The sequence below is a fragment of the Electrophorus electricus genome, chromosome 2 (assembly GCF_041902795.1).
Source record: "Electrophorus electricus isolate QZ-2024a chromosome 2, ASM4190279v1, whole genome shotgun sequence".
Lineage (NCBI taxonomy): Eukaryota > Metazoa > Chordata > Actinopteri > Gymnotiformes > Gymnotidae > Electrophorus > Electrophorus electricus.
Genome location: NC_137498.1, coordinates 33,138,135 through 33,160,437, shown reverse-complemented (window position 1 = coordinate 33,160,437; position 22,303 = coordinate 33,138,135). Strand labels below are relative to the sequence as shown.

General features: G+C 40.8%; 2 protein-coding genes across 4 annotated transcripts; one reads left to right on the top strand and one right to left on the bottom strand.

Moving 5' to 3' along the window:
* Nucleotides 1-1,430: 1,430 nt before the first annotated feature.
* On the top strand, nt 1,431-19,520 carry epn2 (epsin 2). Of its 3 annotated transcripts, none has more exons than XM_027022192.3 (9): nt 1,431-1,698; nt 6,557-7,405; nt 11,665-11,777; nt 13,642-13,743; nt 14,176-14,284; nt 15,248-15,415; nt 15,836-15,922; nt 16,038-16,238; nt 16,450-19,520. In XM_027022192.3, exons 2-9 carry the CDS (start codon nt 6,811-6,813, stop codon nt 16,800-16,802), a joined length of 1,728 nt encoding a protein of 575 aa, XP_026877993.2. In that variant the 5' UTR covers nt 1,431-1,698; nt 6,557-6,810; the 3' UTR covers nt 16,803-19,520. The 3 variants fall into 3 exon arrangements, with proteins under 3 accessions (XP_026877993.2, XP_081555779.1, XP_026877992.2); XM_027022191.3 differs by having other exon boundaries at nt 1,432-1,698; nt 14,167-14,284; XM_081699653.1 differs by lacking the exon at nt 15,248-15,415 and having other exon boundaries at nt 14,167-14,284.
* A 5-nt stretch (nt 19,521-19,525) lies between these two features.
* On the bottom strand, nt 19,526-21,512 carry b9d1 (B9 protein domain 1). The gene is made up of 7 exons (XM_027022193.3): nt 21,275-21,512; nt 21,042-21,110; nt 20,810-20,921; nt 20,550-20,646; nt 20,396-20,458; nt 19,949-20,016; nt 19,526-19,830 (listed from the first exon to the last, which is right to left on the bottom strand). The coding sequence occupies exons 1-7, from the start codon at nt 21,335-21,337 to the stop codon at nt 19,685-19,687; spliced, it is 618 nt and encodes a 205-aa protein (XP_026877994.2). The 5' UTR covers nt 21,338-21,512; the 3' UTR covers nt 19,526-19,684.
* Between the last annotated feature and the right edge of the window lie 791 nt (nt 21,513-22,303).

Below are 22,303 nucleotides of genomic sequence, written 5' to 3'. Positions count from 1 at the left end.
AAGACAAGTTTATAAAAACCTATTCAAATATCATGGCATTCAGTACAACTGTGTATAAATATGAAATATGAAAGTGCTTGTCAATGTAAACTAGTTTGCTACTAAAGTCAAACATATTTCTTTCAAAAAAAAAAAGTCCTATATATATCTGGCAGGGTGCTTATGTAACATTTGGGGCCACACAAGTGCACACAAAGTAGCTTGGATTAGAGAACTAGTTTGGATTATAGAACCAATTTTTTTTTCTATAGTGAGATTCAGTAGGGAATAGTCATTGTATTAGGGCCTATACAAGGAAGACACAGAACACCCGAAGATCAAGGAATGTGATGAATATGACAACAGTAACTAAGATTAGTTAGACAGGCGCCACCATAACATAGAAAAAGTGCTTTCTCTTTTCTATAGTAGCTGGAAAGAGACAGGACTGTTGAAAGCCATCAACAATTATCCATATTTGCTGTACAGCAGCAATGATGGGCAAGGCCAAGAGGTTTTACTGAACATTTCTAGGCACTGGGCTACTTGAATTTATCCTGCAGATTAATTATTTATGATACTTCCCGGTGTGTTTGTGTGTGTGTGTGTGTCTGTGTGTGTGTGTGTGTGTGTGTTTAGGATACTCTTATGAAAAGACAGCATGGACAACTATGATGCACAGAACGATGTGAAAATGTAGCTTGTTTAGTGACTATACAAAGCCAGGGTTCAAAATGTTATTATATTCGTTGTATTCTTGTTAGTCATGGAAAGAAAAAAAAAACTAAAAGCATTGTGGAAGCGTTACTTCTGATCAGATGGGAAATACATGCATAGCGTATGAAGTGTTATCCATATGAGATATCTCTGACGATGCAAATTGTGTGATGTCACATGTAATATAAATAGGCTTTAAAACGGAAGTGGCTTAAAGACACGGCTACGCTGGCTTTATATGTGCAAGATACAAAAAGGTTAACAACGGTTCAAAAGATTGTTCTTGAAATTAATATAATAGTGTCGTTTTTCAAAAACTCATGTTGAATTTCGACAGGTAAAGAAAGCTGATTTGAACTCCTGAAGCATCAATGTGCCATCACCTTTATGTAAAAAGGTGCATACAGCTTTTCACTTTAGCATTTTATTAATAGCTAGAATTGTTGCTTTCATCAGACGGAAACGGCTCCGGCTATCAGTATTCACTGGACCGGTGGGGTGACGTTTGCCACCGGAATGTTCTAAATGAGAAGAGTGTTTTATTTATAGTGTTTTAGGTTTACTGAAAACCAGCACCGGAGTTTCTGAAAGTATTCTCTCTGATAGTCAGTAACAATCTAAGCATATACTAGGAAAAATATTAAAGAAATAAATTAATTATAAGATGACTCGTAGAACCCACTCAATCTGGTCACACCCTTTGCGCTTGCACTCTCGGAAGTCTATCAGTTCGTCCGCCATGTTGGACAGTGTGGGTGTCGCACTGTCTCCTCAAATACGGACCAGACTAGCGGGGCCAGCGCAAACGGCGACGTGTAGCCTGCCTGCCAGCAAGCTTCATACACAAACACTAACAGAGTCCCAGCAAGATACTTTGATGAAGTTGAGTAAATTTAAGAAAGGAAGCAAAATTTCCTCATAGATTTACCCGGTGCGTAAGCCGGGTATTGTTCCCGGACAATTAGCGTTACCGAATCTTGATTTAACACCACGGAGGGATTGGTAAGTTTCTGTTTTGTTATTTTAGGATAGTGATGGCTCGCTAACTAGCAAGCTTGGCTAGCTGGTCCTGTGTGTTTGAAGTGCTAGAGAACTACGTGACCCATGACTAGTTTGTTTGTATCTCCAAAAAGCACCGATCAACCATTGTCACTGGCGAGATGATCAAGTTGGCTAACTAGATTTCCAACAAGCTCGTTTTATATAAAACAATCTATGGTAGTTTAGCTACTGGATGGTGATTGGCGCTCTAGCTAGCTTGCTAGCTAATATTAGGAAATACCTTTAAGACAGCTTGATAGCGACGTTCGTCAAGTTGTGGCTAGCACGACAGCTATGAAAACCTGCTGTCTTAACGACGCTCGTTTACTTCATTTTTATGTTGATTAACGCGTTAGTTAGCCAGCTAGTTATATTTTATCATTTGAAAATTAAATATTAATTTATCTTTATTTTAAAATCTCGACTAGACAACGTGTTGGCCAACTATCTGACGGGATAGAAATAGTTCTCGAGGCAACTACTGCTAACATTGTCTTAACATCTGCTTGAACTTTTCATGCATATTCTGTCACTGCCTTGCTTGCTAACTAGCTAAATGTGTGTAATATATATATATATATATATATATATATATATATATATATATATATATATATATATATAATGTGTATGTGTGTGTGTGTATGTATGTGTATCTGTTATCAACATTTTGAACACTAATGTTTAGCTGTGCTGTTACATATTTTGTGGTATTAATTAAACGTTGCAACATTACATGCAGCGTCATTTCAGCATTATGTTATCTCTGCTGTTTTGCTACATGTATCTAACTTGGTTAACTAGCGTTGGTTAACGCTAACTAGGGTTAGGTCACTCAAATTATTGCTCCGTAGTAGGTTTAACAACCCAAGATAGTTAGCTAACGTACTTGCTAGCAAACAGGCTAACGCTAACTAGCTAATTTGGCTATCATATCTAGCGTTAGCTAGCTAGCTAACTATATGCGTACGCCCAGACGGTTTCTGTCATTAAAACACGTTCACCTAGCTAATATTCAATAGGAAAACGTGATTTTGTGAAATCAAATTAATTTATGCTTCATATGGTGTCTTATTTGTCATATTCGTGTAATCTAGCGAGCTAGCGAGCTTCGTGCAAGTAGCCAGCTAACGTTGTTTTAATTTTATAATTCCATATGAGAGCTCTAGATTCGCTGGTTAGATATTTGCTTAGCTTTGGCTCGTTCAAATTTGCTACTAATACTGAACACAACATTCCCACAGATTCACAAGTTGCTGTTCATTAGTTGGATGCATATTTTGAAAAAGTTTTATGTAGGCGACATTCGTCGTGAAGTCTTGTAGAGTGGAGGGGTATGTTTAACACTAGTTATTGCATGTGACTAGACCAACATTGCCACAAGAAGCGTTGCTTAATATGTAGCTAGCCTATTGGAGCTAAATTATTCTGAATTTACACTGTGAAATAATATAGGCATTCCATGAGTTCCCGCTCCGGTCATCCACTGGGTCACTGAGTGGACACACCCGTGTATGGAGAATATTTTTCTGTCGTGTGACCAGGGTCCGTGACCCATGCGTAGTCGACACGATCCCATTCCATGTTCTGCATTGTTTTGCATGGCATGCGGGGTCTGTGGAGGACAATAGAGCAAGCGGTGCTCATTGTGCAACACAACAGTTAGGTTATATAAATGCAGAAGCTACTCGGCTATTAATTGACAAAGCTATAAACGCTGAACTTAAGATCTATTTTTGAAAAGTTACAGAACATCGAACTGCCAGAACAGGTTAATTCTCGTTTTTTCTATCTAACTCATGCATGTTATCAGAATTTTATGCTTGTTTTGTTCTAGGAAACGCTCTTGCTATTACTGTTAGTAGTAGCAGCAGTAGTAAAAATAGAGGTATTATTTAGGCCTTCGTGGCTAATGTTTTAAAAACACCTATAGTACCTTCTGGTTTTACTGGTAATGGGGTGTGGTGCAGACGTTTTAAGCAGAACCCTCTATTCCCTTCTATATAGTGCTGCTTCATTCATTTTGCCCCATGTGTTCTTTTTCACTTCTTGTATAATGAAGCTACTAAAACTCAGGGCTTGCTGGCACATGCCTCCCTTTTTCCTTGTCAAAGTTCAACCATATCAGGACATTCAGCTGCACACCTGTGCAAGGGAATTGCACTCTCACTCCCATGGGTATGCAGTGGTTTAGCCAGAGATATTAGTATTCACACTGCCTTACTTGCAGGCAGTTATGGATTGGTAGGGATTCAGTTCCTGTGGAGTAGCATTGCATGATTGTTTATGAATAATATATCAAATTTATTTTAGATGACCACCAAGTTGAAGATTACTATGATTACTAAGTGTTACTAAGTAACATTTAGAAAAATGATTGTTAAAATGGATTTTCTGATATTTTCTTTTCATTTTTTCACTTCCTTTGTCATCAGTCTTAACAAAAAAAATCTGTGTTTGAGTGATCGATCTTGTTTCTTCTGTTATATAGAATTTTACTTGAAAATACAATTGGACAAAAGTGTTCTTTGTCCTTTTTGGCCATGCTATGTATACAGTCAACACACTCACCTATGTGTGAATTATACACAACAGTGTGTAATAACTCCCAAAGCACTCATTCCCACATCAGAGCTTTTAAAGACCGGGGGCCTTAAAAACTCCAATCAGAAATTGGTGCAGGGAATTGGTGCATGTAAATATTGCAGAGAATGACCCGTTGTCTGAGAGTGGCTCAAGGATGGGTTATAACCCCCCCAAAATTATTTATTGATTTATTCAAAAAGGCCCCTAATTATGGTTGCCTCAACTGATTAACCAACCATTTATGGCAAGTCTGTCAATTTATAATAGTGACAGAAGTTTCTAAATGATCAGCACAGAGTTAATAATGGTTAAAATATAGTATATTCAGTATAATACCCATTAAATGCAGTTTACCTTGGCTTGCTATTTAATGAACTTATTCATGTTTAGATTGTAGAGTTTTCTTTTCATCAGATCACTTCATGAGTAGTATTAGTAGCATGCAGAATTCATTTTGTTCATCTGAAAGCAAAACCCATTATGACTCAGCAAAAACATGAAGCAAAACAAAAGGTCACGTGGGGTACTTATTTTTTTCTGTTTGTCTAATTTGCTTTAAGGTAGGGAATCTGAATTATGCTGTTCTTTTAGTCTTTAACGAGTAGACCGGATAAATTAATTAGAAAAATGGCATGTTTTGTTTTTCATATGTCACCTGTTAAACACCAGCAAGTGGAGGTGTCTTATAAATGGGTGAGATGCTTAAAATCTCATTCATTTGAAAGTTCTCTCAAGTTCAGATTCCCTTCCCAAAGCTATGACCCTGGCAACAGCAGCCCCTGGTTTATCTGACAGTAAGTGTTCTAGTTTAGAATTCTCGCTTCAAGATTTTAATTTGGTCATTTGGGAGCTCAGTCTTGCAACAAGGAATTCCTAGTCATAGTTCTTTGGTGTGAAAGTAAAGTCAGTATAGCCAGCCACTCATTCTCAATCTGCTACTAACTGAACCCGTTCTGCCTGGTGCTTGGCTTCCGTTCAACGCCAATCACTGAGTTGCCTTGATATTGGCAGTGCTCAGACCTGACCTGTTGTTTAGTATGGTAGAGGCCACTGTGTGGCCTAGATCCTCAAACAGACCCAGCCTGTGTGCTGGCTTCCTGGGCCCCCGGTCACAGCGAGGGCTGCTGGGGCTTTGTTCCAGCACTGATACAGTCGCCCCTCTCTTCCTCTTGTGTGCTGGGCCTGAATAGGTGATTAAAGCAGCAGATGTTTCATTAGGGCCTGGCTGTATTCATGTGTATGCAGACTTGGGGGAGGTGGTGCTAGTAGGGTGGTGGTGGGGTGGTCTGCAGAGAGGTTGTACTGCAGTCACATTTCAGTAACTTTTTTAATGAACTTATGGGACATCCCAAATTGTTGTTTGCTACTGTTCCACATCCTCTTCAGCTTGTGGCTGTAGGATTAACATGTCATTATCATTGCCAAGTGGGTCCTTGTTTAGTAAAATACTGAAGTGTCTACAGCACAGTAGTCTGAGAGCTAGACTTTTTAATTTAAATCTGGAAAGTAATGTATTGGAATCATGAGAAGTATAGGCTTAATGTAAGCTTTGAGAAGAGCACACTGACACAGTTAAATGTAAAATGAAATAAGAAGGACATGTTTACATAGATTTAGTAATTACTGGATGCACTGATGCATTTTTACTTAATAATGAACTTATGGCGGTCATTTCCATAGACTGATTATGCATGCTTCTGTCAGAAAAGGAGAGCACAGCATGGTGCAGTTACTTTTGGGAAATGAGACTCCCCACATGCCGGTAGTGTCTTATTACCGTAAGATGTGTAACAGGAACCACGTCAAGCCTTGAGCCACCCTGTGATTCTCAGTGCTGTAATGTGAACTGTGTGTGTGCGTAACTGTGTGTGTTTGCTGGTAATGTTCCATTACCTGGATGGGAGCCTACTACACATTCTGTGTTTGGAAAGTGCACAGCTGTGACCTATTTCTCTCTATCTGACTATGGGGAATGTTTTAAAGGTGAGGTACAGCAAGTGCTGTCAGGAAATGTGCTTGCTAGACTTTGGCTGCATATGCATCTTTGATGCAAAGGGCATATGGTTCAAAGAATTTTGCCCTAAGGTCATAAGCATAAATCCTTTCCTGCAAACATCACTACAGCTGTGGAATATTTCTTTAAATGGTGTGTTGGTATATGGTGTAAATAAGTTACCTTTAGTCAAATAACCTTTAGACTATTTCAATATGTATTTAACTTTTTTTGTTCCAGGTAATGGAGGAATTCGCCATGCTGATTTCCAGCTCTGTGTGGAAATGGTTTTAACAGGCACCAAGTGACCCAGGGAATTGTTGAAACAGGAAGCGCACATTTGGACTTGTTAAAAGCTTTCATAAATCTGAACTTCTTTGAAAACTGACAGAAGAGCAAGAGCTACTTTATTTTTTGTTTTTTGAGGAATAAAAACTACTTTCTTTCAAGCATATTTTTCTTTTTGCAAGGATTTTGACGAACGATACCACACTATGCCGAGCTCTACAATTAGGAGACAAATGAAAAATGTTGTGAATAATTACTCCGAGGCAGAAAAAAAGGTCAGGGAGGCGACTTCCAATGACCCCTGGGGCCCGTCCAGCTCTCTGATGTCAGAGATTTCCGACCTCACGTACAATGTGGTGGCCTTCTCTGAGATCATGAGCATGATCTGGAAGAGGCTGAACGACCATGGCAAAAACTGGCGTCACGTGTACAAGGCACTCACGCTGTTGGACTACCTGATCAAGACGGGCTCTGAGCGTGTGGCGCTGCAGTGCAGGGAGAACATCTTCGCCATCCAGACGCTCAAGGACTTCCAGTACATTGACCGTGACGGCAAGGACCAGGGCATCAATGTGCGGGAGAAATCCAAGCAGCTGGTGGTGCTGCTAAAGGATGATGACCGGCTCAAGGGTGAGCGCTCACAGGCGCTCAAAACTAAGGAACGAATGGCCCAGGTGGCCACGAGTGTGGGCAGCAGCCACCAGATGGGCTTCGGCCGCGGTTCAAGCCAGCCCAACCTGTCCACCAGCTACTCAGAGGAGTATGGCCGCTCAGAGGGCTCACCAGCATCCTATCATGGGTGTAAGTTTGCTGACCAATGGAATGCACTGTGAACTTATTTTATGGCCTATGTAAGACTGAAAAGCATAAAACATTTTAAACAGTCAAGTAGGAGAAAATGCTGGTTGTTTTGAGAGAATTTGGCTTAATGTGGTCAGCTGTTGCTAAGATACAGAGGTGTGAATTGGTCTTTGTAAGGCAGTAGCAATGTGTGATTTGTGTTATGTTTCTCATGAATGAGGCTTTACAATAAGAAATGTTAAATACAACCCACATCAGTTAGGGTTTTCAGTCCATTCCACGTAAACCTTGTAGAAAGAACAACTGAAGAATTCGGTAGATTTATAAGAGTTTGTTGAGTCATTCTGGTTAGAATGCTATTGTTAGGATGCAGAGCACAGTAGTGTCCTCTTGGGCCAGCCTAGCCTCAGATTAGCATGGCCTCCACTGGGTACTCTCATGGCAGAGCCTGCATGAAATAATCCTATAAACTGGAGAGTTGAAAGCCATGTGTGTGCTATTGCTTTTTTCGGCCCATGGCTCCTCAGCTACGCTGCCACACTTTTCCCAGCATTACTGGTCGTGGGAGTCCTCTGAGCTGCTTTGTGCCTTCCATTTCATTTGTCATGTCCTGCTTTCAGCAAGGCAGGATTCCTGAACTCTCTGAGGTGCGCTACACTAATCTGTGCTCTTGTACTTGGCAGAGGAAGTAAGATCCATCTCTCTTCTGTCCCGCCCCACTCCCAACCCATGACTAAAGAATTTGATAGTCTATCTCAGGAAGCCAGTCTCAGAAGAGTTTACTCAACCTACAGAAAAGGAATAGGTGAAGGTTGAACATGGAATACAGTCATTGTGTTAACATGTGGTGATGGGAGGCCTCCCTTCAGTCTCATCTTTTTGACCCAGATCAGCTTTTGACCAGTTTTGGGGGTTTTGGGGTGGAAGTCAGTGGGGGAGCTAGTGTTTCACTTGGTGTGCTTTTCATAAAAATGGAAATGCAAGTAGCTGAGTCATTGATTAAAAAAAAAAAAAAGATGAATACAAGAAAAACCAGGGTGATAACAGCGGCATGTTTTGTATTCCTGTGGAAGTTTCCTGGTATTGTCCTTCCAGAAGCTGTAAATGGGCCTTCTGTTAAGTCTAATTCACACTTCATTGCATTCATTTAGGACAAAAATTGCATTGAATATGAAGTTTAAAAAATGTACTGTTACATAATGAGGGGCACTAAAATGGCATAAGATATAACTGTATAATCTCTGGACATCTGGTGTGGCACATCTGTGAATGGTCTGGGGGTAATCATAGTTTACTGAGCCTTTAAGGTAGCCATATCTGGAATGTAGGAGATAATGAACAGTATTCCAGCATCATGACTAGTGTAACTAACTAAATAAAGCAGTGAAGTCTAGGTGAGCTGCAGTAAACTATTCTAGCCTTTATCTGACATTGTCTGGTATCTGTCAGTTATCATAAGATACTTTTTACAGGGATTTTATGGACACAGTGACCGAACATGTATGCTTGCTCATAAGTTAAATAATATATCTAGTGTTGAATTCATTCAGTTAGTTTGTTAGGTATTTAGTTAGATCGTTCTGTGTTGCCTAAGGGAATACATAAGTGTAGTAGAACAGCTGATGGAAATATCTATAATAACATTTACATGTCTCATTTTGGCTTTGAGTCATTTTATGATGTCAGATTTCCTCTGTAGTTTCCACTTTATCTTCAGTATGATTTTCTAGAACATTTTCAATATGAGTTGATTTGCCCTTGTGTTAATCTTATTGATTCATATCAAAGCTCAGTGACCTCCTTTGCTGTGTGTGTGTGTGTGTGTGTGTGTGTGTGTGTGTGTGTGTGTGTGTGTGTGTGTGTGGGGGGGGGGGGGGGGCACTTTGGTGCTTTTCTAGGTCTATAAACTAAAGGCAATTATTAGAAACCACACCACCACTGAAATGTCAGCTGGCTTTTTCTTTCTCTTAATCTTTCTTTTTGTTCCACTTGTAGCTGATTGACACGGCACAAGCTCACTACCAGAAGCTTCTACAGTTGGACATCTCCAGCCTTTCTCATTCAGCTGTTTTATTCTTAGCCAGTGGTACCATCTTGGTCCCATATGGACCTTTGAAATATCCTTCCTGAGATTAAAGGCCTGCGTGTCTTGTATTCACTAACACAAGTTCAAAGCCCCTTCTTTGCATTTGAATGTTAGCAGGTTGAAATGTGTATAATGCAAGAGGTATCTGTAGAGAGTCTGGGATATCTGTGGTATGTTTTTGTGACTGTAATAGCTGATGGAATCCTCATTGTGTCTGATGTGCTAGTCATGTGGTGCAAAGGAAAAAGCTGATTTTGCTGGATCTCAGGTGGTTTAGGAAGTTTGCAACTCATCAGTGGTATCAGAGTTTGGTTCCACAACTATTCATGAACAAAAGTTCACAGTTGTCTATGCTTTTTACTGGGTTCAAATCACAGGTCAGATCGAACCCTGCTGATTTTACTACCCATCCATTTACCTGGGGGTCCAATGTAACGGGTGCCCAACCATTTGCATTAATCATTTAATCAATTGTAAGATATTCCAGAATCCAGGAGTGGATAGGGATTTAAGGTCCAGATTTGAATATGACTGGTATACAGAATCAGGGAGTTACTACTCTCGCTAAAGTGTACTCACCTGTCCAATGATGCCTGAGTGACGCCACACACTGAATTTACCTGTTCTGATGGAATTCAATGTTACCTGTCCCCTTCCCACACTAATAGCAGTTGTACAGTAGTAAAGTGGGTGAAATGGAATTGGGTAAGAATTAGAAAAATGAAAAGACAAGGAAAAAGAAGCAGTTACCCTTGCTGTCAGGGAGGAGTGCTGTAAGTGCTCGTGGTCAGTCAGCTGCATGTGAAGGTGCAAGGTTGCCCAACTGACTGGGCTCAGCTCCTGTCTTGAGTCATATTTCCAGTCCTAACGTGGGCGGGGCAGAGAGTCGCTGGTGACGCAGGATGGGATGTTGCAATGCTCCACGCCCATGTTCCCTCAGTGACCTTGCCTCTGCCCCTGCTCCCACACAGATGGACCCTTTGCCGGTGGGGTTTGAAACCAGGAAATTGTGCCCAGCTGCTTTAGCACACGGTGGCATGATGCTCGCTCTCTCTCTCTCTCTCTCTCTCTCTCTCTCTCTCTCTCTCTCTCTCTCTCTCTCTCTCTCTCTCTCTCTCTCTCTCTCTCTCTCTCTCTCTCTCTCTCTCTCTCTCTCTCTCTCTCTCACTGGTCAATAGTGAGGAAAGAAAGGGATCAGGATGGACTTGAGTTATGGATAGGAATGCAGTTTATTGATCACTACTGCTTTTCAATCAGCCAGCTCAGGCTAATGAGGAAGCTTTAAAAGGTCAGAGCCTTACCAAATATTTTCCTCTAACCTGCACTGGCCTGAAATGGCTCTATAAATAATCCCAGTAATTTTTCTTTAGTCAGGGTTAAAACCATTTACATGAGTTTGCATATCTAGTAAGAATCACTGAAGTTGCCTCAGTATGGAAAGTGAAAACTTGGTTCCTTAGAAGTGGTCTGCACTGGTTTTACTGTAGGCCTGTAATCCTTCACTCTGGCCTCGCCAGCGCTGTCACGCCATAGGTCCAGGCCTCAATACCACACACTCTGGGCCAGAAGATGTGATGGACAGGCTTCGTCCACTCATTCTATCCATGTGGTCCAGTACACAGAAGATTAGATTGTCTTGGCAACCTTTTAATTTCTGTCTTGTTCTTTCCTGATCATGAATATTTGTAGTTACAGTGCTGTGGAATAATCTGGAACATCGGGTGTCGGCTTTATTTATTAATTATTATTTTTTTTGTGTGTGTGTGTATATGTATGCATGTGAAATAAACAAACAAACAAATAAACAAATAAATAAAATGTTTTTTTTTAAATCATGTGTTCAGAAGGCTTAAATAGTTTAGAGAGTGACTAATGTATTTTTTAAAAGGCTGATAGAAGATTATGGGTCTTTTGGGATAATTACAGACCCATCAAATATTCCAAGCTCTTTTTTGGGGTATGTGCCATAACTGCCCACTCTCATTATGTTCCATAGTGGGAACAACAGTGCAAGAGCTAATAACTGAAAACAACCTTTTGTTCCTGTTCACATCACTCTTGCTTATAATGTGTGTTCATTCTACAGTTGCTTATAATGTGTGTTAATTGTGCAGTCTACAGTCTGATCTTGAGTTGTTTTTTTTTTTTTTGTTCCCCCCCCCCTTTCCTTCAGCCACATCACCCAATGCATCATCAGAACTGGAGCAGGCCCGCCCACAGACCAGTGGAGAGGAGGAGCTACAGCTGCAGCTGGCGCTGGCAATGAGCAGGGAAGCAGCAGAGCAGGTATGCTGTATGCTCACGTACAACTGATCCTAGAGCAGGGTTAGGGCTGGTCTACACACATCTTACTAAAGCAGGAGCTATGCCACCTGACTCAATATGTGGTCACTGTAGCAGTCATTTACCTGTTACATTGAACTCTTCAAAAACAATTCAAAAGGAAACAAGGTTTCATATGTCCTTTTTTTACATTTTGGACTTTTGTCTGTAGAAGCAGATCAAAACACAGTGCAAAGAATGTATATTTGCCTATAAATGCATGTAGACAATGTATATGTTATGGTGTCATCAAATGCTGCAGTAGGTGTAGCGCACAGGTCAAGAAGACAATTACATTGAAGTTGGAGTGGACAAGTCCACACAGGCACCAGAGCGCAGATGATTGCCCCCAGGTGTAAAGAGCTTTGAATAAAAAAAGCTCATTCTTGCTTATTCCTTGGAACTTTGTTGGCAGTATGGCACTGCTGATTTAGAATGTCTATGCTTTTGGCAGTTCTGAGGGTTTGGTTTTGTATGTGTATAGGCAAGCAACTACTTGCATATTGATGGCACATTCTACCGCTTCTAGAAAACGCTTCATAACATGCGTATAGGGTAGCACTCAGACTGCTTTACTGCAGTTCAGGTCTGTTCTGAGAGTGAGACTTTAAAACATGAGGCAGTGTTTGAAAGAAATATGACCTCCCCCATCTGCAAGCCTCCTCTTCTTGCCGATTACTGATTACACAGATCGGCCGACCAGATTTCTTCTCCTCTGCTGGAGCCGAGTGAGCGTGGGGGTATTGTTCGCTTAGGATAGAAGCAATGCATCCGCATGTCTTGCTGGGTTTAGGGGCAGTGATTACACGTGTTGCAGTAGTGATGAAGTGAGGGTCAATCGATAGCACGGGAAGTGTAAGCTTCCCTGAAGCCCTGAGGGCAATGGTAGGCTGGTCTGTTGTTAGTGCTCTAAGAGCTCTGTGCAGGAAGTGTGTTCAGGGCCTGTACATCTGGGATAAATTTCCATATAAAAATAAGAGGCAGGCCCCGTTGGAGGCTTCAGCAGGCGAGGGGCTACTCGGAACCTTACGTGTTCTGTTGGATGTTCTACTCTAAGTCCTCAGGACCTTGGTTTTCACGGCACCTAGAAGCACGTAGCCTTTGGTTTGGACCCTTCCCTGCAAAGCATGCACTAATTGTCTTATTTGTGTGGTTTTGAGTTCCTTGAGAACTCTGTATTAGGAATCCCTGTGGTCTAGCATTTACAACATGTAAAAGAATGTGTGAGCCTTCTCACTGAGCTCTGGAACAAAGCACTCAAAAGTGGCTTTCTTGGGTAATTCTGTCAGTCGTCCTCATACTGGCTTGCTCTGAATTGTCATGTGGGTTGCTTGCTCCTTAGATATTGCAATAATTCCCCATGCTCAGCTAGGAATAGCACTGTCTCTCTTTCAGGCCAGAAACTTCCTGGAAGCTGTAATGGGTTCAGAGATGGCTTTCCAAATGCTAAGTGGTGTACTGCTCCATCTTCAGATAAAGACTACATTAGTGCCTCCTCAAGGAAATGCATCATGATTACTTGGCAAGATCTTCCTTTGTTTCCTCATATTGTAGTTGGAGGTGGGGGTCGATGGCTGGGTGTGCCTAATTGTGTTGTCACCTTTTGATTGGCTGGCAGTTTCATCATGCTATTGATTTGTGCTTGAGGCTTAAGTGCTAGTCAAATGAAAGTGATGTCATGTATTATTCAGGAGTGCCTAGACATAATGTCATGATTATTTTAGTACAGTGGTTATGGAGTGATCCACAGCCCTTAATTGTGTTAAACAGATGTAATAGAATGTATATTTATAGCATCATCCAAGTGTTTGCGCCTGTGTGTGCTTAGGAGGAGAGGATGCGCCGTGGTGATGACCTGCGGCTCCAGATGGCCTTGGAAGAAAGTCGTAAGGACTCTAGCACAACAAAAATGCCCCAAAAGAAAAAGCAGGTAAGCGCTGTCTTCCTGGGCCCACTAAGCTATTGATGAGCCCTCAATAAAACACCTTCCTTTGGGCAGCTAATGCATTTCTGCTCATTGCTATTATCTTGTAATTTGTCCAGATTTGTTTTGAAGAATGTATATTTTTATTAATTCAACGAATGCTTTCCTTTCTTCCCCTATTTGTTTATTTGGTTATTTATTTGTTTATTGCGGACTTTCTGTGTCCTGTGAGTATACTTACTTAGGCTGTGGTTCACTAGTCTTTAGTCTTATGTGCAGCATTCTGACTTATTTATTATAAGAACTCAGCTGCAAGCTCTAAGTGTGTGTGTGTGTGTGTGTGTGTGTGTGTGTGTGTGTGTGTGTGTGTGTGTGTGTGTGTGTGTGTGTGTGTGTGTGTGTGTGTGTGTGTGTGTGTGTGTGTGTCAGCCTCCACAGTCATCTCTGATGGATCTGATGGACGCAGTCCCTGACCGCCCAGTTGACCCATGGGGGGCGGGGGCAGGGGCAGCAGCCGCCCCTGCTTCGGATCCCTGGCAGAGTTATGGTATGATGTTTAGACACACACACACACACAGCATTTGTTTAGTTCCAATAATAGGATATTGATTTATGTTAACCCCTTGTTAACAGCATTTTGCATCAGGATTCTGGAATAGTTGGAGGCATTCTTTTGGCCTGTTTTTAATTCTGGTGTTGACAAATGGTTTCCCCTCAGGCTCAGCAAGCCCTCCTCTCTTTGCCTACTACTCTCTTTCATGCTATCTCTCACTCTCACTGTTGGTCACTTGCTCTTTCCATTCCCCTCCCGTGCCGTGCCTCTGTGTAGCTGAAAGCTGCAGGGAGGCTGAGAAATGCAGCTCGGCTGGTAGTAGTGCATTCCTGTGTGTGCTAAACAAAGAGGCTCAGTATGCAGATTTGCAGGTGCAGTGCCTGGCATGCCTGTTAAGAATGCCTCTTCCTCTGCTTGCTCTCTCCACTCTCCCGCACACAGCATATGTCCTAAAGTTTCAGGAGTGGAAACCAACCACTTTAGGTTTTGCCAACAAAACTCCTGGCTGAATCACACATTCCAGAGCTATATAAAAGAACATGTTGTTTTCCAGCCTGCAGTCATAACAATGATTGATTCGTGACTATTATTTTCTAAATATGTAACTTTATTTATTTTTCCCTAGTTATCCCATTTAAGGGGTATGTGAGGAATGCCAGACTACATGACCAAACAGTTGTTGTGTGCATTTCTTTTTGTTTGTTTATTATTGCTAGAGTTTCTTGTCTATGAATTCCTCTGTTTTTGGTTTTAGGACAAGTAATAATCCAAAAATGACATTTTCATTTGTGGGTGGGAGTCAGGAAGTGGGTAAGCATTGGGTCCTTGGTTTGTAGAATAAAAAGAAAATGAGTTGTGAATCCCTGACTGGACTGGCAACAGATTTTGTAGCACACTAAAAAGGTGAGAACCTGCCAGCTCTTACCAGCCAGAACGCGGATTTGTGTGTGTCTGCAGGTGCTACTCCTAAGCCAACAGCGCCTGTGGATCCCTGGGGGTTACCCACTGCAGGGGCTTCAGTCACTCCCATAAAGAGCAGTGACCCCTGGGGGTCAAGCCCTGCCTCTGCAGCTGCTGATCCCTGGGGCTCAGGGCCTGCCACACGCCCCAAAGCTTCTGGCCCAGGTAGATGCATGCTTTAGGCAAAGCAAGTGAACTGAAAATGAAAACAAATGGTACCAGTGTACATGTGTGTGTACCCATATACACAGTACCACAGTGTTGTGTGCGTGTCTTTGTGTGAAAGGGGGGCTTGGGGTGTTCTGAACATCTGTGGACAGATGTCCTTATTATATTTCAAGGCATTATGATGCTGAAAAAGTCTTAAAAAAGAAACTGCATCAATTTTTAATTGTACTGGTGTTTGTTAGTGTTTTAGATGCAGGTTAACCCTTGCTGCCTAGTTAAGTAGTTGGGTGACAGTACTGTATTTGTGGAACACTTCTCTGGTTTTTAGTTGGTTCTGGGGTAAATATAAACCAGTAATTTTGTTGTTGTCAAGCTCTTCCTCTTCTATTTTATTTAATTTTTTTATTGTACCAATAGGCTCTTTTGATCTTTTTTCCACACCGAACGGTACCTCTAAGGAAGACCTCTCAGAGTTTGACAGTCTGCGTACTTCATTGATGACAGGTAGACCATTCATCAATATTTTTTTATGCAGGTCCTCATTTTAGGTTATTTTTCAAAAAGCACATTAAACACATTGTTCTACATGACTTGGTGTCTGTTAAACACTGGTTTGTAGGAGATGGCAAAGGAAGTTCATCATTGCCCTTGCAGACCAGCAAGTCTGCTAGCCCCGACCTTTTTGATTTGCATTCAAGTGCCACAACTAGAAAAACCCCTGAGTCTTTCCTGGGTCCCAATGCTGCCCTGGTAAACCTAGACTCTCTGGTCACCAAGCCTCCTCAACCAACGCCTGCCTCCAATCCTTTCCTTGCTGGAGGTACATGTTCACACACCTTAGTTACTGACTGTAAATTGAGTTTGTTTTTACCTTTTCCAATTACCTGTTTTTATTGCTGAAGACTTTCAAAGTGATTGATGCACAAAATGTCCTCTTAGTAGATTTCTTGGGCAAGACTCGGAACATGACAATAGTCCTGAAATTTTGCTTTATCTCATGGCCTTTTTCCCTTGTCCCTCATTTTCTCTAGGAGGGGCTCCTGCTCCTGCAGCTCAGGTCAACCCCTTCCAAGTTAACCAGCCACAGCCACCCACCCTCAACCAGATGAGAGTGAGCCCCATGATGGGTGTGAGCAGCTCGGGCTTTGGCAGCCTGACCCCAAGAAGCAATGACCCCATGCCTCTGTCTTCTCTGCCACCTACTGGCTCTGTCGCTATGGTGCCCGTGGGTGGAATGGCACCCCTCGCCCCCATAGGCCAGATGATGCCAAGTATGGGTATACCAGGCTCCATGTCAATGCCTCAGTCCCTCATGAGTGGACCATTGCAGCCTACAGGCACTGCAACCCAGGCTGGTGGCACCACTAACCCCTTCCTTTTGTGAAGAACAATAAAGGCTATCATTGCCTGGTCCCCAGCCCCATCTCTCCTGTGATATAGACAGCATAGTCTGTTGTGATTCCCAGACCGATGTGCTATTTTGAGAATTTCTGGAGTAGCACTGGTGTTTACACTTTTTACATTGGCAGCAGATGCTCACTTCTGCCTGTTGGAGGTAGGTACCATAGAATGAATGGTATTTTATTTTTCTAAATTTCTTCAAATGGACTGTCAGCGATTGATTACTGTGTTTCTAGGTGTGACTTCTCACCACTCTTAGTAATGCAGGTGCTTTCCAAAAGACAGCCTCGCATTCAAAGAGGTCCCGGTTTTTAACTTCTTTTGATTGCATATTTTTCTTATTGGAGGAGTAATCTCTAGGGATTCTGGTTTATTTTTTTTGTTTTTCTAATTTTAGTCTTTTAAAGCTGTATAATTGCTAAAGCTAACCCTTTTTAATCAAAGCAGCCTACATGTTCTACGCAGTGCATATACACTATGTGTATTTACAGTACGCATAAGTAGACACAGTTTAGAGGACACTATCAGTTTACATGGTAATGATTTTGATGTTCTAAGCAGGGATTTTGCACATGCTCTGATTTTTCTTTTTTCTTTTCTTTTGACTGTTGGCTCACCATTATTCCTTAGCTTGACAAACAATGATCGGCTGTTTGTAAAAGACATGAACTATGTACCAGGGTGTAAAAAAGGAAAAGACAAGAAAAAGAAAGGGGGGAAAAAATCCCACGTGGCACACAGTTTGGAAATGCTAATGTTTTGGAGGCATTGTCACAGTAGCATGTTACAGTGATTCCAAATCTGATGTATAGAAAGATGAACTTCATACTGAAGTTGAGATGTGGGTTGTTTTTATCCGTTTTTTAATGCATGATGGTGAATGTTACCATATCTTATTATGGTTACTTTTAAACAGAAGCCTGTTTTGTTACTTTTTCATATCCTTAGAGATCGTCAGTTGGTTGAATGGGTTGTTTTGGTTCAGTACTGTGTAGTACTGTTGTAAAGCTCACTCTTTGCACAGTTTCTCATCCTATCCTTATGGTGACAGCTATTCAATACAAATGTAATTAGTCTTCAGCTGACTAGCTTTTTTGAGTTACTCTGCAGTGAGTACCCAACAGTCTGCATTGTTTTCTGTTTCATAATTTTTTTAATTTATATTTCTGGAAAATCTATTTGAACAAAGGGAACTGGGAAGACGGGGGTAAACTATTTTCATCAGGTTCAAATGCATCTTGCTGTTAGCTGATATAACCAGTCATTGCTGCGTTATACCATCAGTTCATATACACTTTAAAAAATAAAGCATTTTATCAGTGCTTGCCATTTCAAAAACACGTGTGACAAATGTTCAGATAATAGTGTTAGGATGAGTTGGAACATTTTAAACATTACATATGATATGACCGGGGGGGGGGGGTTCTTGAGTAGGCATAGGGCATTATTTTCGCTTTTTTTTTTTCCTTTATTGAGCTGTGGTCTTGAAATACATTTGAAGGTCGTCATCTATAAAAGTGATGGAAGGGGATTTACAGTGTAAACTACCCCAAATGCTCAGAATCTCAACCCTCTAATCCCTTAGCTCATAACTGGCCCTGATTTTATGTCCAAAGTTTGATATGTAAACTTTAAATGAAATATTAACAATCTACTTTTGAGTCAGATATTGATGCATTTTTATGTATACTTTGACATTATAGATAATTGGCTTGGTAAATGAAAATACAGAAGTCTAATAATTTCCAGACTTCTATATAATTTTTAAATATTGTTTTCATCCAGTGGCAGTAGTACCAGCCCACAAGCACAAGAATTCAGTCTTTTGCCCAAAAGTAGTTACCAAAGTCAGTGCTTGTGATCTATCTGCTGTTGCAGTTTTGTAGATATACTTTTTAATTATTGGCCCAACCCTTGCTGTTCCTGGTTTGGATCATCTCTGATGTATATAAAAACACTTTTGAACTGTCCATTTTATGTGACATCTGCTGGAAATGCTGTGGTAGCACTGCCTCAGTGCAGCTGTGTAGCAGAGCCTGGGTGTACTCAGTCATCAATCCACAACCATACTCAGGCTTCCAGGGAAGGACAGCTTTAAACTATATGGAGTGCCCTTGTGATGGACACTATGGCTAAAGCAGACCCAGATTCTGCAAAATCAGACTCCTTGCTGATGAGCATCACAAACAATTGGTTATCAAAATGGAAATCTTTTGTTAAAAGTTATGCAAACTAGTTTTGCCATGTTTTTGCTTTTACTGACACACAATATCGAGCTCAGTTTGTCCTGTCATTTTGCTGTTTGTGTATTGTTTTCTGTTTCCATATACTCATTATGCATTTATTGTGGAGGACTAACTTTGTGAACATGCATAAACACCCTTATTTGTTTCATGTTGTCTGTATATTTACTGTCTCAAACTGTCTCATATTACTGGGAGCAGGCTGCTTTTTATGGATGTGCTCAACTTGTTGGCATTATAACTGTATAATATAATTTATCATTTGTTCTATTGTAACATGTTCTGTACCTTATTTCTGTAATGGTTTTGTAGGAAATTTCACATGAGCTGTGATGTTTCAATGCTGTCTAAATCACAGCAAGTGCTAAAGGACCTGTAGCTGCAATGGAATAATAAACTGCATCACTGACATTTGATTTCAGTCTGTTAATACTATTAATAAACACAGCAAATGACAACTGTGTATAATGGTAGATTCTTGTTACACCTGAAGTGTTTATTACACATACATAGACACCATAGTAAAATATCTATACCTTTCATACATTTACAGAAATAACTTAAAGGAACTAATTTGGAATAACACTTTGTACATGAAACATGTTAGCGGCTGTAGCTCACATCAGCTTCCATAAGGTTGCTCTGTTCTGGACAGATGCATGGCAGGTGCTTGCTCTGTGGAGGTAGTGTCATAACCCAGCTTCTTCATGTCCTTGGTAACAATGTTGAACTGTAGTGTTACAAAGCCCTGGGAGCGCACCCTAGTTACTGAAAGTATAAGAATGCAGCACTCTCACTGAGCTACATTACAATGCAGAAGAAACTGCAGCAAGTTATGGTACATGAGTGAGGAAATAAAAAGTAAAGATGCATGGCATGACCCTACCTTCTCTGCCCTCTCCTTGGGCAACAACCTTGGGATCTGTATACTCTGGACGTCTGCCCATCAACCAGCTAAGGACAACAACATTTTATATAATGCAATTCATATTTAAGCATGTAAATCAACGATGAAATTTACAATATGGGACTGAAAGATATGAGATTAAACCCAGAATGTTCATACTCCTATTTGTAGCCAGGATTATAAACAGCTATTTGAAACACTAGCAGCAATAATTGGAAAGATAATAGATGAATGTTTACATCTCACTGAATTGTGTAAATTCTGCTCAAATGAAACGTTACAAGTTCTGTTATGCAGTGTGCTGTGCTTTAAAACACACGCAGTGTTTCAAGCTGTCCTCTGAATTTCATTTGTTGTCAGCTGCATTCAGTAGTAGTCAAAGTGTGCATACATTTGACAAGAATAAAGGCTACACCTTTTTCCTACCTTGTGAATTTCTGCAGTCTTGAGGTGGATTCAGGAACAAACATTGGAATGGTCCTTGTGTGTCTGGAAAAATAATTTGTTACCCTCGCATATAGCAAATAGACCAAATATGATAATGCAAGCTTTTCCCTACACCAGTATAGGGCCTACTCACGTTCCAGGGCTAAACGGAACATGTACTGCTCCATAACCTCTGACAACATCATTTCCAAATGAATCTGGGCCATACACACTGACCACAATCTGAGGCCCTGAAAAATCACACAGAAGAACATAGTCATATTTGTTCTAAACTGCAGAAAAGTAAAGTATATAATAAACATGACTTTAAAAAGCCACAGCAATATAAACAATGCCATTCTACTGTTGTACTTTGATGCAGATACAAAGAAAACTCAGATATAGTAAACATACAGCCAAATGGGTTGGTGCTTTTGAAAGTGATGTCCAGTGGAAAGTTCCACACCAAACTTCTAGAGGAATCCCTTCCCTTTGATGTTATCTGAGATATTCCCTCCTCCAGACCCTGCAAATAAAAAGAATAAACTATAGCACTCTTTGTAATGACTAAGGAACTATCCGTTCATTACCAGAACCTGCTAACTTAAAAAGAACCATGAATTCAATTAAAGCCTTTTTCACTTACTGACGTAGGTGCCCAGTCGTGTCCGTACACAAAACAGTATTTGCAGTATAAATCATCGTATTCCGGGAACTTGAATCAAAAGCAGAGGAAATATAAGACAAACATAAGTTAGCTTTTAGCTACTTCGTGCAAATTCACGATTGTCAGCAAGCCAAATAACTTAGCTAATGCTTAACTAGTAATGTTAGTTAGCTAGCTATTTAGCAGATCTACGGTAGTAGCAAATAATTTACATTAGCTCCCTCGATTTGCCCATTGACCATGAGAAGAAAAACAGATGGATTGTATGAGGTCATGTTTACGAAACCAACAATACAGTCAGCACTGAAAGGTAAATGCTCCTCTGTTCATAGATTACTAGCTAGATTATTAACAGGCTAGCTATGCATAGCTAGCTGGCTACTACACAAATAGCTACTGGTTGCTAACACCATCTCTGATGCTAGGGTGGTCTTACTACGGCAGGTTGTAAGGAGCAGACAAGAAGAAAGCGCTTTGTAAATATACTCTACCACTAGGTGGCTGTAGAACAGCGTTGTAACAAGTTACTGTTTCGTTGTAAATTAAAAGAATGTAAATAAGTTTATCTTCTGTTCGGCAAAAATGTACGTTTTGAAATAAAACTCTGATCTTAAAACGTCTTATTTTCTGAATTTACACATTCAGTGCATTGGCTATGATTTGTTTGGATTTCACCCGACAATCAAGACACCGAATGAAGTTTTGGAATATTGATCTAGCTGAATTTTAAATTCATAGTTTGTACTTGGTATGATACATGGTGTGAGTGCAAACAAGCGTGCGACAGGTTTGGCATAAATGCTGGAATTACATTTCTTCTTTTACAGGTGCTCCGTTGCGATTTCATTTCCGTTCGGATCGACCATATCGGTTTTTTGTTTGATCTCCCGAGAAAATTATAGACCGAATTAACTACTGGTTTCACCTAACTCATTGATCGTCTGATAATGTTAGTCCCACGGAGAAACAAATTGCCGTTACTTTTCATGTCCCCTCGTGTTGAGAGAATAAGATTTTTGACTGCTGCTCGTATTTTGGCTATGTTCGCATTAGACCCCACACTGTTAAGTTACATTTGCTCGATCGGATTAAAAGAAAAACTGGATTTGAGTCACGTCAGATTGGTAACGTAAATGTAGTCTTCATGTTTGACCGAATAGTGACAAATCGTCTTGCTGAAACTGGCCTGGACTGAGTTATCCACATTGTTCTCCAAAGCCTGCAAAAGAAGTACTTAGCCA

Excerpts from the sequence above, each read along its gene's own strand:
- epn2 (XM_027022191.3), top strand. The coding sequence starts at position 6,811 with ATGCCGAGCTCTACAATTAGGAGACAAATGAAAAATGTTGTGAATAAT. Across the intron at positions 11,778-13,641 it reads GCAGGGAAGCAGCAGAGCAG|GAGGAGAGGATGCGCCGTGG; the intron begins GTATGCTGTATG and ends GTGTGTGCTTAG. Across the intron at positions 15,923-16,037 it reads GCGTACTTCATTGATGACAG|GAGATGGCAAAGGAAGTTCA; the intron begins GTAGACCATTCA and ends ACTGGTTTGTAG.
- b9d1 (XM_027022193.3), bottom strand. The coding sequence starts at position 21,337 with ATGACCTCATACAATCCATCTGTTTTTCTTCTCATGGTCAATGGGCAA. Across the intron at positions 21,111-21,274 it reads GGCAAATCGAGGGAGCTAAT|TTCCCGGAATACGATGATTT; the intron begins GTAAATTATTTG and ends TTTTGATTCAAG. Across the intron at positions 20,459-20,549 it reads GTTCCGTTTAGCCCTGGAAC|ACACACAAGGACCATTCCAA; the intron begins GTGAGTAGGCCC and ends TTATTTTTCCAG.